Here is an 18,632-nt window from a genome sequence, read left to right on the forward strand (position 1 = left end):
CAAATCGCACAGTCAAGGATGGGTCAAGTTGGAGGGACCGCAGTGGGGCATCTGGTCCAACCTCCCTGCTCAGGCAGGGGCATCCCGGAGCACATGGCGCAGGAGTGTGTCCAGGCGGGTCTGGAATATCCTCGGTGAGGGAGACTCCACAGCCTCTCTGGGCAGTGGAGCACTGAACAGGCTCCCCAGGGAATGGTTCTGGTGCCAGGGATGGCAGAGCTCCAGGAGCGTTGGGACAATGCTCTCAGGAACATGGTGGGATTGTTGGGATGTGCAGGGCTGGGAGTTGTGGTCCTGATGGGTCCCTTCCAGCACAGGAGATTATGTTATTCTATTATTTTGATTATAGGAATCGGTGCTTGGTCACCCACACAGGAAAGTTCTTCCTCGTGTTCAGGTGGAACTTTCCGTGCGTCATTTTCTGCCTGTTGCCTCTTGTCCCGTTGCTGGGCCCCAGGGAGCAGAGCCTGCTCCACCTCTGACACCTGCCTGCAGGTATTGATGGATATTGATGAGGTCCCCAGGTAAAGCCCCTTGGGCTCCTCAGCTGGGGGTCCCTTCCAGCCCCTAGGAAAACATGCTCTCTTGGTGCCCCCGGCCCTGGCCCTCTTGGGGCTTTGTGGTTTCTTTTTGGATTTTTATTTTTTTTTTTTTTTTTATTATCTTTTAGGGAAGATCCAACTTTTACAATAGGAGAGTGAGTTTAGGGAGGAACAAAAGAATCACAGAATCGTTTAGTTTGGAAAAGACCTCTGAGGTTGAGTCCAGCCTGTGACCAATCACCACCATCCCAACCAGACTGGAGCACTGAGTGCCACATCCAGTCATTCCTTGAACACCTCCAGGGTTGGTAACACCACCACCTCCCTGGGCAGACCATTACAATGTCTAATCACCCTTTCTGTGAAGAAATTCCTCCAACCTAAACCTCCCCTGTTGTACTAGCGGAGGCTAAGCTGAGTCCCCCAAAAGATGACACCTCCACCACATCCATCCTCGTCCCACAATCCCACTTCTCTGAGATTTCCAGTTTTCTGGTGGGGGCTGGGACAAATGTGACACAAACGTGACAAATCCCCCCCAGCCCCGAGAGCAGGGTGTTTTCAGGCACCACTGACATCTGCGGCACCCAGCGCTGGACGCTGCCTCTCTCACGTCCCTCTCGGCAACATCTGACATTCCTAATGGCTTCTGACAACGTTAACTCGCTTTAATTTGTGTCCTGCCCTTCCCAGAACGTGCAGTTCTCAGACACATCAGCTCCTGGGTGCTTCCCTTGCTCAGGGCTGTTCTGGGCAGCCGGGGCCGAGCCCCTGCAGCTGATTCCTGCCCTTTCTCCTCACACCCCCACCCTGCTCCCTTATCCCGGCTGTCCTTGAGGAGATACTGACCCATGCTGGGCTTTATCCCCCAGCCCTGCTGTTATTTGATTAAGGTGCAGTCCCGAGTCGATGGGAAAGTGCTCCCCAGACCCCTGGCACTAATTGGACCCCATTGCAGCAGTTTCACCCAGACCTGCAATTCTCTGTTGATCTTCCGGGTCCTTGCTTCAAACGTTGCTGTTTGTGCAGTGTTTGGCAACCGGGAATGTTGGCGGGGTGTTTGTTCACAGCTGCCCAACCCCTTCCCTCCTGCTGCCCCATAAAGAGGGTTTCAGCCGATCCCATTAAAACCCAGGAGCTTACTTTAAGACAAGAAACCCTGTGAGGCCTCTGGAGCATTTGTGCTTATCCTCGGGCATATTTTTTCCCACGTTCACTGCAATACTCTGCTGGTTAAGTTCCTAAAAGGTTTTCCAGTGAGACGTACGGAGAACTGTATAGGGCAGGGCTAAGGCACAACGCTTGATTGTGGATATCGATCCCTCGGCATTATTCAATACCTGGCCTTATCCCAAACACAGACATAGACTTTAGTGCAGCTTTTAAATGTTGAAAGCCTTTGTTTGTCAGGGTGGGGGAGCGTGGGGCTGTGACGGGAGGGACGTTTTTGTAATGCCAGATTGATTGAGGCTGCAGCAGTTTTGCTGTTGACAGGAGTTTGTGCAGGAAGACGGATCGTGCGTGCTCAGTCTCCCTGCAAGGCCTCCCTGTGTTCAGAATCAGGGACAGGGACACGGCTCTGTTTATTTTATTTCTGAGTGTTACAATTTTCCAGCCTGCCCTCCCCAGGTAAAAGATGGCAGAGGGGAATACAGGTGATGCAGCGAGAGATCTGCAGGAGGGGAGTTAAAACACATCAGGCACATTGAAATGTAACAGATAAAGACCTCAGGGTCATGATAATCCCAAGAACAAGCAGGGGAAGGATGATAAAGGTGGATTTAGTGCTCCAAGAATTGAATTTGACACAGCTAGACCCCCCAAAACCATGGACTCAAACCCAGGAAAGCCTTTTTCAGTCCTTTTTCATCTTAAATTGATAAATTCCTTCCCAGGTGGCCTCCCATGCTGCAAAGTTTGAGAAAATTCCCTGGTATTTCCCTTGTTCAGGAAGCCAGAGCCCATCTTATGCCATCACACTGTCCTGCTACAGAAGCAGAAATAATTTCACTGGGATTATTGGCATATATCCTTTGTGTTATTAAAATGTGGTGAAGAACCCTGAGGAATTTATCTAAACATTCAATCGCTCCCTGCCTGAATGACTCACAGGTCCATAAAAAAGCTGGAAGAATTGGAGCCATGGGATGTGCACGTCCTTCGTGACAACGCAGCAGCAGAAATTAGCACTCATCAATCATTTGGTGTGCAGACCTTTGAGATCTGAAAGGACACGCATTCCCTTTGTTTTCTCCTCTATCCTACATCTTGTCTAGATTTCCTGAGCTCCTCAGAGCTCACTCAGGGACTTACCTGAACAGGTGAGGTGTTGCTGCATCCAGTTAGTCCCTAGAGAAGGCTTATGCCACCCTTCCCACTTCATCCAGTGTGAAATACCTGTCTGTCAAAAATATAAAACCTAAATGTCTCCTGGAACTGTCCTAACTAGCCTAAGTTCCTGTAAGACTGGCTTTCCGAGGTCCCAGCTCCTCCCTTGCTTTGCACCCATCATGTTGCTCGCATCCTGCAGGATAAATATTCCAGTGTTAACTGATCCTGGTAGTAACGATGAGGGGGTTCCTGGGCACTGGGAGCTGTGGGAGCTCTGCCAGCCCCACCACAGCCCATGAGCAGGGATGGGGTTTTGTGAGGAGATCGTGCCCACGTGGAGCTAAAAGTCTCCACAAGGAGATTTTGTGGGGCCTCGTCGAGCCTCCCCCCAGGCTGTGTGTCCTTCTGCAGAGCCAGGGACACCGTGCTATCACAACAGCCCAAGGAACCTTTACTGAGGACATTCCCCAGCTTTATTTTGGTTGTTTCTTCATGGCTCTGTGTGTGGATCAAATGGGAAGACAAGGACTGCAGGTCAGGGTTTTCCTCAGATGCAGCATGGACGTTACTGGCATAAATTTAAATGCTGAAATGTTTTTGGCTGGCGTCTCTTACTCAAAATTTCCATTTTAAATCCAAGTGGTGTCTCGGGTGGGATGTGAATCATTGATCTGAGCACAGGATGTCCAAAAGACCAAATCAAAACTTCACATGCAGGGATGGTATCTAGTGAATGGCATCCTCGCCCTTGGCAGGGGGGTGGAATGAAATGGTCTTCAAGGGCCTTCCAATGGACCCAAACCATCCTGTGATTCTAAAATGGGTTTGGGTCTGGCATCCATAGCTCGTTTCCAATCCTGTTTCCTTGGTGTGTTTTGAGTTTGGTTTTTACAACATAAAAAAAGAAAATTTTAAAAAAATTAGCTTGCCTTGCATCAGATTAACAATATTTTATGTGAATCCCACAGATGGAGTCCAGCAATTAAGAAGAACCCAGCATTCCTGTGTATGGATAACAGGAATATCTTTCACTGGATTAGACAAAATAAAAATGAAACCCCTGGTATTTCAACAGCGGCCTAAGAGGTGAGTGAAAACTCCCCCAAATAAGGCAAAAAAATGTTAACAACTCACCAACAGTGATGTTTTTGCTTTTCCCTCTGGAATATGGAGTGGTAACCGAGGGGAAGAGCTGGGCAGACCCTGAGTTTCACTTTGTGAGGTGAGGAAAGCGAGTGTGAACAGCCCTTGGTTAAAACGCCATCTACAACACCTGGTGGGAAACCAGGCTCCTGACCCACAGGGATTTCTCGTTATCTCAGGGACAGCCATGACTTTCTGCTCCCCCCAATGTTAGGTGGAAATCAAGTCAGAAAAAATGTGTTTCTTTCTCAGAACCGATATCGGCTCTGTCAGCCGAGCTCAGCCCTCCGGTTTGTCATCTGCAAAATGGAGGCAGGAAGAATCTTATGAAGTTTAATTAGTGCAAAGTGCTCTTGGTAGCAAAGAGGGCTTTTGGTCCAAGGATCTCAGGCCAAGTACTCAGATTACGGAGGCTCCAGCCAGCGATCCACAGGGCAGAGCCCCTGCTGTGCCTGCGATAGCAGGGGAGGAACAGCAGCGCCTGCAAAGTGACAGCGGTCTGAATTCACAGAATGAACAAATCAATAGGTGAGCAGGAGAGGAGATCTGCGTGGTTGCAGAACTGTTGGATCCCTGCTGGTCCTCTCATGATGGTTTCCCCTCTGGCAGCTTTTGGAGAGAGGGGACCTTCCTTCAGCTTTGGGTTTGCAAAGTATTTTCTAAGTGGAGACGAAGTTGTGGCAGCCAGGAGAGTACAAACAAACCAGCACAGTACAAACAAGCCAGGAGAGTACAAACAACCCAGGACAAGTCCCTCTGCTTCTCCCTGTAGCGTTGCTCAAGCCATGCTGGCCATGGGATATTCATCCCAAGCTGTCAGGAATACAGGGCAGGGAGAGTGCTGCAGAGCGCTCCCCGTGACACTAACTCAGCTGGACAGCCTGTGCTCTGGAGGAGGAGGCAATTTTCTTGATGCTGTTCTGTCTGGTACCTCAGGGCTGTACCAAAGAAATGAGATTTCACTTGCTGAGTCAGGGGCAAAGCCGGTGTTTGGCAGGAGGAGGAGGAGATGGGCTGAGTCACCTCGAGTTCATCCCCAGTCTGCTTCCTGAAAGCACAGCCCCTGAAATGAGCTGAGAGCCCTTAAATCCTGGGAAGAGTGGGAGCAGGAGGGGCCAGGAAAGCAGCATGCATTTGTCCTCCCTGGTCTCTTCTGCTGCCAGGCTCTCCTTGTCAAAATGCTGAGTCGCTGGAGCCACATCTCCCCGCTCGGAGGTGTCAGGGCAACAGCAGAGCCACGGCGGGAGCCCGGGGCTGACAGCTCCCCATGGTTTTGCTCTCCTGGGCACTCTCACCCTGGAGTTCTGTTGCATTAGATCTTCTCCCATCGGATGAAGCCTGAGGCATCTGCAGGGATGGTCTCCAAGGGGGAGACAAGCTGGGATTTGTCACCTTGTGTCACATTCAGGTGTGGCTGTTCAAAGCTCTGGCAATAAAGAGCAGCTGCTGTGGACAGATGTGGATAAGCAGGGCCAGAGCAACTCATTCCCACTTAAACTACTTCCAAAATGGGGTGGACATGGTGCACAAAGTCATTTTAAAGTCCATTAGAGGAATTTTATAGCACAGAATAAAAGAGGTTTTCTTGAGCCACCTGCACTGGGAGTTCAAGGGAAGGTCCTTTACTCTGCAAAGCACAGGCAGCAGCGCCTCGTGGCTGCTTACTCATCCCTCAGCAGAGAAGGGAGAGCAGAAACACAGTCCCTGGTGTAACCCACTTGCAAGTCCTTCCCAAAGAACATCCTCAGAGAGGAAGGATGGGCTTGGGTCACTTTTACCCCGTGACTCATTTAATCCCTCGTGTGAGCACATAGCAACGAAACCACACAGTGACATCAGGAGTGACACAAACACATCGGCCTTCTCCAGCAAGGGGCAAAAGGCAGAATAAACAAGAGTGGTGCTGAGGCACGAGTTAGACCACCAGCCCTCTACAAAGCAGCTCCTGAAACTGAACTGCCCGAATCCTGCTGGGCAGACGCCAGGAACGGTCACTCACACAGAGAAAAAGCAGAACTCCTGGGGGCAGAGGGAGAACTGGGCCCAAAGCAGAGTTCCACAGGCAGGTCCAGCACTGGAACTGGCTGTGGAAACACTCTGCAGTTCCTCCTTGCCCTGACAGCTGAAGCAAGGCCTGTCACAGGAGTGCAGAGCAGGCAATTATAGCAGCACAGATGCCACAGGGCTGGCCCGCTCTCTATTTATAGTTCCCTCCCAGCACAGCTTTCCCTCTGTGCTCCTGCTCACAGGTGAAGGCACAGGCCATGCCCTGAAAGGGTCACAGGCCAAATAAAAACAGAAAGAACAAGGACTAGCAACCCCTTTTGTGATAAGAACCAAGAATCAGAGATGAAAGGACAAAAAAGAAATCCACAGAGAGCCTGGAACAATGAACTCCAACTTCTCCCCCAAAAATTGCCCGTTGGTTAACCCCTTCCCTGCCTTAAGTGCCACCTCTCTGCTATTCTTAATTGATGCCAAACGGTGTCACTGAGGTGTTCTGCGAGCTCTGGGCCCTCCTGCCACTGTTGAATTGTTTCCAGTGCAGGTGGGAGAAGGGCTGTGGGCCTGCCTGTCCCTCTGCAGCCCCGGGCCCGTGGCCAGGGTGGGAGGCACTGCCCCTGCTCCAGGGATGATCCAGGGCTCAGTGTGGCAGCCGACCACGGATCCAGTCAAAGAGTCGCCTTTGTTTGGCAGGGAGGATTAAACCATGAGCTGTTTGTGAGCTGAACTTTGAAGTGTCTCCTCAGTGATCTGAAATGCGGTCGTGCAACAAAGAGAGACCTCTACAAATACACTTTTTGTGTTTGAAGTTGGAGACCATCTACTGGTTTATTTTTAGGCACGCATTTGCACTGGCCGTGTTACAATGCTGCCTCTGTTCTGGTGCAATAAAAGGCAGAGAGGATTCACTTGACCTCCAGTATCAAATACAGAGAAAATAAGGCATTTGTCTGGAAAAGAACCACCCAAAATAGCAGGGAAGAGGCCATGCTGTGATATGGACTGTTAGTGCTGAGAGACAAGAAAAATGAGGATTATAGGAGCTGACAGGCTTCTTCTAATGACACATTAATGAAAGCTGCTAGAAAGTTACATGGTGATGCTAATTAGTATTTGTAGGTTTAAGGACCTGCAATCTTTCCCTTTTACACTGAACACGTGCCTGAGAGTAAGAAATAATCCCTGCTGAGGTGAGTTCTCAGTATTCTTCGAGGATTTGTTCTAGATCCAGGACATTTCCTTTGCTACACATGGCTTTAGCTCAGAAACTGATGCCCCTGCATGACTGAACTCTCCCTGGGCAGCGGGTTTGGGTCCTGTGGTTTGCCCACCTGCATTAAACCCAGCACAGCACGGTCTGACCAATGCAAGGGAACGCCAGGCTGGAGGGCTGAGCATTGGAGCTGCTGGTGCTGGCAGGGCAGCAGGGGGGGGGGGGATATTTGCCCTGGTAACAGCACAGAGGCTTTTGGGATGCATTTCCAACCAGCTCATGTTCCCAGAACTCCTCACAGCCCCTCCGTAGGCTTTGCAACACCCTGATGTAGACAATTATCACTGTATTCATTTTCTGTCTTGCCCCTCCTTGAAGAAGCTGGGGAGAGAGCCCACAGGACCTGACTGGATGTTTAATTTCTCACTGTCACATCAGCAGGACCATCTGCACCAGGCATTTCCCACTGACAAGGGAAGGAAGGTTAAAACCTCTCATGACAGGTTAACAGCATGATTTGCAGCAACAGCTTAAATAAGTGGTTGCAGGCATGAAAGACTAGCAGGCAGCTAATCCTTTAAATACTTCAGAGCGGCTACTACTTCAGCCTGAGTAAATATTTCAAAATAAAATTAATTAGTGGTGACTAGTGGATTTGTTGGCCTTTGCTGTAACAGCCTGGGATGAAATGGTGATTCCTCCACAGAACTTTTGCTTCAGTGCCAAACCTGCTGTTTCACAGGAGCTGGAAGTCCTCTCAAAGAAGATTCATCACAGTTTTGTTCCTCTCTGTAACTGCAGAGCTGGAAAAGCTGTGCATGAATCTCGTGGATCTGTGAGCTCCCAGAGCAGCCTTTGTGCTGCCCCAGGGATGAGGACAGCATGGCTCAGAATCCAACCCAAGTACAGTGTGGAGGAAGGAAATGTAACTTCCTGATTCCTATCAGAAGAAAGCTCTGTCCATGCAGGCCACAAACAGAGCTCTCCATAATTGCCTTGCTTCCGATTAAAAGCAGTTTCTTAACACCTTCCTAAACATGGAGAAAACAGGGAAGGAAAGGCCTCAGGGTGACAGGTCCTGAACCAGCACAAACCAAGGTCTTTCTGAGCTCAGAGCAGCAAACCAGTCAATTAAATCAATTGGAAACAATAATTTCTAATCCACAATTGAGTTTTTCCCCCCACGACCCTTGGCTCCGCCTGCCTCTCTTGGGAGGCAGGAATCTGCCACGGCCTTGCTGGACTGTCTGGACTATTTTTAGTCAAATCCAGCATTCCTAAAAAACCTCAAGCTGCTTTTGTACTCAGGAAAGGGAGAGGAACTGCTGTGCTTGTGCACATCCACGTCCCACACAGCAGCAGGGAAGCACGGCTGGGTCAACACAGAGCCCTGGGAGAATGGCAAAAATGGTTTCTTTTCACCAGGTTGAGAAGGCAGAAGTGAAGGCAGGACTGCCCCGAGCTGGGAGGGGGAAACCTGAGAGCGATCCGAGGGCTGGGTGGTGTTCCTTACCTGCTGAAGGGATGCAGCTCCCGAGGACAGCAACGGGGAGAGGCCACCTGGGAAGGCAGGATCAGCCCCGGAGACCTGGAGGTGCTTTCAGGGCAGAGATCTCGCGAAGAGCAGGACAAACACCCCAAGGGAAGGGCCAGGAGAAGGCTCAAGGCGAGGTTCAGGAAGAGGCAGAGGCGTGAGGAGCAGCTCCGTGAATGGGCTGATGTCTGGGACTTTTAAGGACCAGGCACGAGGGGGAGGAGAGCACCGGAGAAGCTCATTCGGAGCAGGGCACAGCACAGATCGCCGGAGCAGGGACAGAGCCCTTGTGCTGAATCATTTCTTCCTGCCCCGAGGGGTCTTTACGTGGCTTTTATGCCACAGCAAATCCCTGTTTCTGTACGGTGACTCTGTGAAAAGTGATGCTGGATTTGGCTAATTGCAGGTGACAGAAAGCAAACCCGGCCTGGGCTGAGTGCTCCTGCAGGATGAGCACCAGGGAAGCAGCAGAGATGCTGCAGCACATTTTGCTGTTGGCTCAAACATGGCCCTGGGTTCGTGGCTGTATTTACAGCCCGGGGGCCGTAGCCTGACAACCTCTCCGGGTTGTTTCACACAACTTCTACTGCAGTGTTTCCAGGACTAAAGGTCAGTGCCCTGCTGCCCAGCCCAGCCTCCTCACACCTCTTCCAAACAGGACAACACCCAGCTGAGGATCCTCTTAAAAGGTACCCCTTTTGTCACCTTACCTGTGTCTGGCTCGTATTTTAGGACCAGAGGAAAAGGCACAACAGCCAGGCCCCGAGGATGAGGTTACCAAAAAGTAAGAGGAAATAGAAACCACTGCTGAGAAAACGTGAGCAAGGAGTTCCAACCTCGAGTTTCCACGGGATCAGCGATGGGCTTTGCTCTTCTCCCTACCCCGTGAACTTCCAGCAGCACAAGCACACGGAGAATCTCAGAGAGGAGCAGCAGTGATGCCAAAAACATCTATGGCACAAGTCAAGTCGCTGCCTGGAGTACTTGCACCTGCTTTCCCAGGACTGGCCTGCAGAGCCTGCAGCTGCTTCCCTGCAGCGGGAATGGCGTCAGTTGGGAATTCGTGGTTGGACTCAATGACGTTAATTAAAGCTCTTTTCCAACCTAACGATTCCATGTCTCTTTACATGATCTGTGTATGGAAATATGCAAAATCCTCAGAGTGAGAGTCATCGTTGCTGGGGAACTTCAAGCAGAGAGGAACTGAGAGCCCAGGACAGGGTGAGGATCCCTTCAGGGCCCTGGACTCAGGGCTCACACACAATCCCCAGGCTGGTGAAACTCCTCCCCATCCCTTCACCACTTTGGACAACCTCCAAAGCACAACTTCTGCCTCTTCTTTCAAGGGTTTATGGCACCATTTTCACAGTACTTTGCATAATTATGGCTTTGTTCACTCAAAAAAAATCATGAGATTGACTAAAATCTTTGCTTTTATGAAGAATACACCAGGAGGATTTCTCTGGCACTGCTGGTAGCTCAGGCCACAGGACTCCAAAATCACATTTCCAAATCTTACCAGTAACTCCATGGTTAAATTAAGCAGGTAATTAATTGTGTAACTACACCCTGCAACAGCAATCGAAGAATGGCATTGAGGAGACACGAATCCAAGCACTCCCAAACCAGAGAAAAGCCTGGAATCTGGCTGCCTGTTCTTTCTCCACAGCTTCTGTGCGTAACACCCCACCAGGCTCTACAAATGCTGACTGTTTTTCCCTGAGACAGCTGCCTTGCCCGGAATGGAGGATGCTCCATAAAGGGAACAGCTATTCAGAATTATCCTCATTCATCAGTGCCTGATTTGTCATTCCAGCCCTGCTCTAGAACCAGAAACTCCTTCCCAGGCCTTTTCCCATTCCCTCTCACTGCAGGGAGTCAGTCAGGGCTGCCCAAAACCTGGATGTCAGCTTGAAGAATGAAGTCCTCTGGATACACATATTCCCAGAGGTCGGAATCCCCTTTTTCTTTCCCAGAAGTGTTTCTCTTTTCCCCAGTTAGATACAAACCAAACCCTGTAGAGAGGACTTTTTCTCCTGGCCATCCCTCACACAGCCCTGCTTATTTATCCACTGTGCTTGCTGCCTGAGGACTTTGCTTCTGTCAAAGAAAAATAAATTCATGAATTCCTTTCCTCCAGGAACATCAGCATGTTCTCAGAATCACAGAGTCACAGAATGCCCTAAGTTGGAAGGAGCCCCCAAGAATCATCAAAAGTCCAGTTTCTTCTGCTGTCCTCTACATTTATTGATCCCACTTGGGTGACCCCCACTTCCCAAATTTCTGCATCTTCTCCCTCCCTCTTTGCTTGTTCCATCTAAACTTCCCTTCCACTTCCTGTCCCCTCTCCCCAAACCCAAATAAACCCACATTCTTGACCCCTAAGAGAGGCTGGTTTGTGGTTTGATGTCAGCAGCCGCTGTCCTGGCCAGACCCAGCTTTAACTGACACATTCTAGCTGCTCCAGCAGCACGTGTCCCCTGTCCCCTGTCCCGGGCTGGCAGCAGGGGAGAACGTGCCAGGCTGTGCCTTCAGAGGCGGAAAGGGAGATCCTGAATTTAACCAGTTCTTCCTCAGAGTGCAGCGCTGGGATTCACACAGGGGAATTGACACAAATGAGGGACGAGATGTAGGTTAAAAAAAGAACTTGGCTCAGGCTTTGGGTTAATCTGGAGCACTGACGGAGGAAAAAAAAGGCAATTCTAGGAGTACATTCAGAGCGAGGTGTTTGTCCAGCCCTGCTCTTGTGGACACCTCCATGGGCCTGCCCTGCACTGTCAGTCCCTCCTGCCCCCTCCTTCTGGAACGTTCAGCCCATCCAAGGCTCAGGTGAGACTTGTGGAGTGCTTTGTGCAGACTGACACTGCTGGGGTGACCCTGCACAGCACAAGGAATGGGATACTGGGACCTGAGACAAAGCAATTCAAGCTCGGGGTCTTTGCTGTTTAACCAGGGCTGGGGTTCAAGGAGGGACTCCTGACCTTCTGCAGCAGCACCTGCCCACCCCAGCACTCGGGATTGTCCTCCCTGATGCCGCAATCCCAGCTCTGCCCCAAAGCAGGCCCAGGGTGCTGGGAGCTGTTCCAGAGCAGGTGGGGCTGTTCCAGAGCTGCTGCCCCATTCCCTCACTCCAGCAGCACCTGGGAGCTGGAGGCAGCAGTAGCTAAAGCCCAGGACAGCTTTTAGTGCAGTCTGACACCTGTGAAGGTGGGAAAGACAAAGTTTTGGTTACAGAGAATACAGAACTTTATTCATGTTGAATGCATCCACTCGCATCACTGCTCGTTCTCCAGGACACCGAGACACTCCCAGCTCAGGAGAGGCTGGCTCTACCCTACAGCAGTGGAGCCATCCCTCTGTTTTCCCTGGATGACACATCAGCAAAGCTGGCAAAGCAATCCAGAGGGGGTTTGTGCAGCACAAACTACACAGGGAACTTCTTTGCACTGGTCTGGGCAGTTCTGCACAGTGAATTATCTACACAAGGACAAAAGGACTCCAAAACACAGACAGCTGGAATTCAAGTGTCCCCAATACCCACATTAGCCAAACCCAAGATTTTGGTATTTAGACACTCGAGTCCTGGTCTGGGTTCCAATCCTTCTCCCAGTATCCATTTGGTTGTTTCAAATAATAAGCAAAATCCAGCAGGAGCCCTTGTGAAGGACAAGCGGATTTTGCCAAAAGCAGCAGTGGCACGAGGAAAGCTCACGTGGGAAGAACTGTGTGTGAGGAAATGGGCTTGGTCAGCCTGACAGGGAGCTGTGCAGCAAGTGCACAGTGTGTAAAACCACTTCCTGCAAGTGCTGCCCTCCCCTTCTCGTGCACATCAGACTTTATTTACTCCAGGCAAGCTCAGGACCCATAGCTTGGAAGCATTCTGATGGACAGAGAGCTAAAGGAGAGTTTAACTCTGGTTGTCTGCAAAGGTAACCCAACAATAACCACAATCTCGTGGGAAGCTAAAGTAAACTCTAGAAAACACTGGCAGAAAAAACAAGGATCTCTGCTGCTGAAACCAGCTCACCTATTTTTGGAAAATTGCAAGAATTGCCTCGCCCAGGAAGAACTTCCCAGCGAGTGGAATTATGCAACCCTGAGAGGAAAAATCCCATAAATCCCAAGTTCTTTGCGATTCCTTTTTGGTCAGTTCCGTGCTCGAGCCCCCACCCCCCAAACTGGAAAACCTGCAACACCTCAAACCCGGGAAGCGGCGCCGCGTGAGGGACACGCATCAGCTGTGCCCTGCCAGGCCCCGGCGCCCAGGGGAACTACCAGCTCTGACCAACCTAATTAGAGTGGGATTAATTAACAGCTCAGTCATCGAAGTCGGGGATGTCGTCGTAGGAGTAGCCCCGGTAGCCCTTGGAGGCGTAGTAGGCGATGCGCAGGTGGTAAAAGCCAGGCAGGAACACGAGGATGCCGATGATCAGCACGGGGATGGCCCGGTCGGTCTCCTGCAGGGACAGAGAGCCCAGGGCAGTGAGATCTGCACGAGGGGCTTTCCTCCCTCTCACACTCTGCCTGGTCTAGGGGAAGGTGGGGGTTGGAATGAGATGATCTTTGAGGTCCTTTGAACCCAAACCATCCCATGATCCTGTGATCCATCCCCAAGGCCTGGCAAGCTGAGAAATAAAAACCCATCTTCAATCAGAAATACCTCAGCTGTCGTCAGGCTGAGCCTTTAATCCTGTCCTGGCATCTCCTCCTTGCTGCAGGAACCCCTCAAGGGACCTTGTCCTTCGCCAGGGACCCCCTGGATCTGCAGCCAGGGCTGGGAGCGTGGCTGAGCAGGAGCCCAGTGATCTGTGCCTGGAGCGCTGCTGATAGAGCCCAGGGGCTGCTGCTCCCCCAGAGATAACACAGAGCTGCCAACGGTACCCTGAGCCCACACAGCACAGGGAGCAGGGCAACGAGCACCCACAACTCCAGGAGCAGATCCCCTTTCCATGGATCACAGCCACAGGGAGATGGGGAAGCACTGCCGTGCCCCACACGGGTCTGGCAGCTCCTGCCCTCTCCCTGCATGATCTGCACGGGCTGAGGCCTCTCCAGGACAGCGATGTGACCTCCCCAGGGACAGGGACCGGGAACTCAGCCCTCCCTGGACATGCCCTGCCCAGCTCTGAGCCTGCTCCAGCCAGGCTGACTGGGGGATCCAAGAGCTCTGCTGCCAGGGAAGCGGGGCTGCCAGCACAGCCAGGCTGTGCTGGGAATGAATTCCCTGCTCACGTCCTTTGGCTCTGGATTCCTACACTGAACATGACCACAGGATCGTGGAATCCTTGAGTCTGGAAGAGACCTTTAAGGTCATCGAGTCCAGCCATGACCCAGCACCACCCCATGGTCACCACTAACCCATGTCCTCGAGTGCCACATCCCCGTGTTCTGAACACTCCCAGGGACGGGGACTCCCCCGCTGCCCTGGGCAGCTGTGCCAGGCCTTTCCCACCCTTTCCATGACAAACCTTTCCTAATTTTGAATTTAAACCTCCCCTGGTGCGACTTGAGGCTGTTTCCTGATGGTCAATGAGGGCTCAGGGCAGCTTTGAGGACAGTGCAGAACCGCTGCCAGAGGTGCCGTTAACCACTTACACCTTCGCTGATGTACCCTGCCAGCAGCAGGGCTCCGATGATGATGAGGAAGGTCCCGATCATGAACAGCACCACAGCCAGTGCGATGGCCTTGTAGGGGATTTTTGGTGGGCTCTTCTTGAACTGGATGGAAAAACCCAAAAATTGAACAGCTGAACCCAGCACAGCTCCCCTCCCACTGCAGCACAGATGTGAGCCCACAGCTGGCAGAGGTGACATGAGGCAAAGTGCTGCAGCAGCTCTGCTGCTGGGCTCTGCAACGGCCCCTCCATGAGGAATTCTGCCCATGGAGACCCTGCTGAGCCAGCCCTTACTCCCATCCCTTCACATCTGCTCCCAGTCTTGTTCCCAGCAAGGCTCTTTGGGCTTTCCAGAGGGGCAGGGCCGGGGGTTTGACTCCCACCAGGCTTTGTCCCTCTCTGAGCTGCAGCTGCTCCACCAGAGATGCACAGGCAGCAGCTGCCTGTGCAGTGCTGAGCTGTGGCTGCCCATCCTCGTGGTTTTACACCTTCCTTCCCCACTTTTTACCTGCAGGTCAATGTATCCATCATCGGTGCTGGAGAGCTTGGAATATTTGACTTTACTACTGGGAATCCCAGCAGAGAGATTGGTCCGTGACGACATCATTCCAGGGGTGCCTGGGCATCAGCTACAGCCTGGAAAACAGGGGCAGAGCAAAACCAGGAGAGAAAACTGGGTGATGGGAGTCTGAGAGACACAGAACTAAGGTTTCTGAAGAGAAACTCCTGTGTCAAGGCTGTGCTACCCAAAGGGCATCTTTGCTCCTCTTCATAAATGAAAACTTTTCAGGCAGAGGATCTCCGCATTTCATTTGAAGCCTAAAATACAAAATGGGTACAGCTGCAACAGGGCTTGCCAGTATTTGGAATCAAGGTAGAACCTGTGCTTCAAACCAGGTCGAAATTCCAGAGCAGTGCCCAGGGTATGACCCAGCTCTCACTCCACAAGGAGCTGCCAGCACGGAGGCGTCTGAGCTCCGGCTATTTCTGAACGGGACACCAGCAAATAAACCCAAACCAGAGCTAAACAAAGCAGCTTTTCAACCACCAGGAGATTTTGCAATAGAGCAATTTTGGGGAAAAAAAAAAAACCCCAACCCTGACCACTGGAAACTGGAATGAAATAGAGACAGCAGGAGTGACTCAGAGGGAGCAGGACAAGGGGACGGAGTGTGAGTGGTGAGGTCACCAAACCCCAGGGACAGCCCCGGGCAGGGTGTGCAGCGCAGGGCCCCAGCGAGGGGCCAGTCCTGCCCCTCTGTGCCTGCCCCAGCTGCAGGGACAGGGACCAGGACCAGCTGCTGACCCTCAGAGCCTTCCCAGGGCCCGGAGCCGGGATCCATCCTGCCAACCTCCCCCTGGCACTGCAGGGCCGGGTCTGGGCCGAGCACCTCTGCCAGCAGGACACCGGGATTCCCAGGGGAGAGGCAGGAAAGGGCTTCCCACACCTGCCAGCCTCAATAGCGCTTTTATCTTCTGAGAACGTGTGCAATCTAGAGAACAGAAGCGCACATTCCGGCGGTGCCAACAGGAAGGGATAAAGGCTCTGTTTCCACAACACTCTTCAGCATCAGAGGTGATGCATCCACTCAAAATATTGAGTCTCCGCTTGAACTGAAACCCTTTGTCTCCCTAACTGCTGGCCACATTCCCCACCCAGCTTCGTTCCTCCTGCTGTAAACTTGACTTTTATAAAATCCCCTCTGATCTGAAATCCCCACCATTGAACCTTTGATTTGAACTTTGGGCTTTTGTTTTGGTTGGTAGCAAAACCCAAACACGGACAAAACATTTTCAGCCCCATGGATAATGGAAACATGCCCCAGCTGCAGGCGGCATTCCCTGCTCCCTGCACATCCCTGTTTTTCAGGTCACTGACCCAAACACCCCCAGGCTCTCCCACATGCCCGGGGTGGAAGTGCAGGAGGGGGAAAAGCCAGAATAAACCAACCTTTCTGAAAGGTGCCCGATTTCCCGACTCTGCCCCATTATTTACCAGGCTGTTCAGTGGCTTCTTTGGAATTATTCCCATTTTACACTTGCACAAGCTGCCCTGTCCTTCCCATTGCCTCACTTACCAACAAGAAAGAGGCTGCTGAGGACAAACGTGTATAAAATAGAAATATAAAATACTCCCTCAGGCCTCACGTTTCAGGGCCAGGTTCAACCCCACTGAGCCTCACACCAAGTGAGCACCACAAAGGTTCAGGAGCACGAACCAGCACAGTGCTGTGCTCTTTGTGAGCCAAATAAATAAATCCTCGGGGCCTGAGCAACTTGGCCAAAACAATTAACGCTGAAATTCAAAATTTCTAATGTGGCAGCTGTGCTTTAAACCCCGTGGAGGCGCCAGGGCAGCGCCAGGAAACCCAAACACGGCACCTCCATCCGGAATCCTGAATCCCCTCAACCACAGCCCCGAATCTCCCCCCACGGGGAGCCAGGAAGGGCGGGGATGTCGCTCTGTGGCCCTTTTGGGATGGGGGATCCCGGCACGCGCGGCCCCGCGCCGCTCCCAAACCCACCCGAACCCACCCCAAAACACCCCAAACCCACCCAAGGCCAGCCAGCCCCGGTACCTGCCGCCGGCCAGCCCCATCCCGGCCCCGCCCGTCCTTCCGCGGCCCCGGGAAGTTGATCCCGGTGACGCCGCTTCCCTTCCAGGTCACGGCCGGGGCTGTCCCGTGTCCCGGGCCCGGCGGCCGCGGAGCTCGCCCGGAGTTCGGAGGGGTTTTATCCATCCCTGGTTCTCCAAAGGGAGGTGGGGACGTTGCGGGATGTCACACGGCAGGGCTGGGGAGGTGACAGACATCGGGCAGGACTTCATTTTATAGAGAGAATTTAATAGCTAATGTTAAATCGGGGGGACAGCTGGGGGTGTGGCACCTCCGAGGAGCTCCCCAAGGAGGTTCCTGTGACTTAATGGAGTGCAGGGTGGGTTTAGAGCTCCTAAAATTCCAAAAGAATTCTTATTTAATTTCTCCTTGCTAAGAAAATCTAAACATAAAGCTTGAAAGCTTCCTCTCTCAAACAGGGAGAAACACACCCAGCATTTATTAACCTGCCCAGCCATTTTTGAGCGGTGCGTGTGCACTTGGGGTTTTTTGTCGTATTTTAAGAGGAGTATTCTTTACATTTTTGATTATCTGGGCATGGCAACGGCAAAGGAAACCCCCAGCTGCTTTCAGGATTTGTGCAGAGCAGACAGGACACAAGTGTGTAAATACCAGTGTTAAAGGATGTTTTTTGCAACACGAGGCTGCTCAATTTGTCATTTCAGCTGTAAAAAAACCCACAACCTAAATAAATTACAGCATTTGGCTGATTTTTACAATTTGTTAATGGGTAGAACAGCACAGAGAAGAGTTTGGTAACCCCCACTAGAGCCGGAAGCTGCATCAGAAAGAATTTGCTTCAATCACTGGCCCAGCTTTATGCTTTACATCACCTCCCAGAACCCTTCCCTATTTCCACATCACGAACCTCGGATTCCTCACTAAAGCCCGAGTTTTTGCAAAATTCTTCCACAAGTGCCTGCTTGCCATGGGTACCGCAGAGGAAACTCCATCCCAGCATCACCTCTGGAGGGGAAAGGAGCCCCTGGTTATTTAAGGCACCCCCCCTGTTCTGGGCAAGAGCTAAAAACCTTGAGGGCAAAAGATCTTTTCCAGATGTTTTCATTAGGGTGCTGAATTAACCAGCAAGCCAAGGAAGCTGGAGGATGAATGGGAAAGGATCTGGAGACACGAGCCAGCTCAGCAAGGGAGGCACCTGCATCACAGGAGCAGAAAATGTGTCTAAAAATCAGAATCCTGGAATGGTTTGGGCTGGAAGGACCTTAAAGCCCATCCAGTGCCACCCCTGCCCTGGGCAGGGACACCTCCCACTGTCCCAGGCTGATCCAAGCCCCGTCCAACCTGGCCTTGGACACTTCCAGGCCATCCCCAGGAGTGCTGGTCCCAACGGGCGTCCAGAGCCGGGGCTGTCCCGTCCCCAGCTCCGAGCAGGGATTGTCCCTCCCACGGCAGCAGCGTCACTGACCCAGCAGAGTTCGTTCCCTCGCCGGCGCTGCCACCTGGTGACATCCTACTGGTGCCATCCCGCTGGTGCCATCCCGCTGGTGCCATCCTACTGCTGCCATCCTGCTGCTGCCATCCTGCTGGTGCCGTTCTGCTGGTGCCGTTCTGCTGGTGCCATCCTGCTGGTGCCATCCCGCTGGTGTCATCCTGCTGTTGTCGTCCTGGCGGGGG

At 52.1% G+C, this 18,632-nt stretch overlaps 1 protein-coding gene and 1 long non-coding RNA gene across 5 annotated transcripts; one reads left to right on the forward strand and one right to left on the reverse strand.

Moving 5' to 3' along the window:
• Window positions 1-6: 6 nt before the first annotated feature.
• On the forward strand, window positions 7-11,152 carry LOC108449193. The gene is made up of 3 exons (XR_001865329.1): window positions 7-134; window positions 3,842-3,959; window positions 9,500-11,152. It is a non-coding gene; the product is annotated as an uncharacterized LOC108449193 (long non-coding RNA).
• On the reverse strand, window positions 10,994-17,058 carry TMEM230 (transmembrane protein 230). Of its 4 annotated transcripts, XM_017744712.1 has the most exons (5): window positions 16,962-17,058; window positions 14,891-15,018; window positions 14,363-14,485; window positions 13,057-13,224; window positions 10,994-11,966 (listed from the first exon to the last, which is right to left on the reverse strand). In XM_017744712.1, exons 2-4 carry the CDS (start codon window positions 14,987-14,989, stop codon window positions 13,084-13,086), a joined length of 363 nt encoding a protein of 120 aa, XP_017600201.1. In that variant the 5' UTR covers window positions 14,990-15,018; window positions 16,962-17,058; the 3' UTR covers window positions 10,994-11,966; window positions 13,057-13,083. The 4 variants fall into 4 exon arrangements, with proteins under 4 accessions (XP_017600201.1, XP_008639804.1, XP_017600199.1 ...); XM_008641582.2 differs by lacking the exon at window positions 10,994-11,966 and having other exon boundaries at window positions 11,990-13,224; XM_017744710.1 differs by lacking the exon at window positions 10,994-11,966 and having other exon boundaries at window positions 11,990-13,224; window positions 16,939-16,985.
• Window positions 17,059-18,632: the final 1,574 nt, after the last annotated feature.

The sequence above is a fragment of the Corvus brachyrhynchos genome, unplaced genomic scaffold, assembly GCF_000691975.1.
Source record: "Corvus brachyrhynchos isolate BGI_N302 unplaced genomic scaffold, ASM69197v1 scaffold119, whole genome shotgun sequence".
Classification (NCBI taxonomy): domain Eukaryota; kingdom Metazoa; phylum Chordata; class Aves; order Passeriformes; family Corvidae; genus Corvus; species Corvus brachyrhynchos.

Coding starts and splice junctions, on each gene's coding strand:
- TMEM230 (XM_017744712.1), bottom strand. CDS start 14,989: ATGATGTCGTCACGGACCAATCTCTCTGCTGGGATTCCCAGTAGTAAA. Junction 14,486..14,890: donor ATGGATACATTGACCTGCAG/GTAAAAAGTGGG, acceptor TTTTCCATCCAG/TTCAAGAAGAGCCCACCAAA. Junction 13,225..14,362: donor CAGGGTACATCAGCGAAGGT/GTAAGTGGTTAA, acceptor CTGTCCCTGCAG/GAGACCGACCGGGCCATCCC.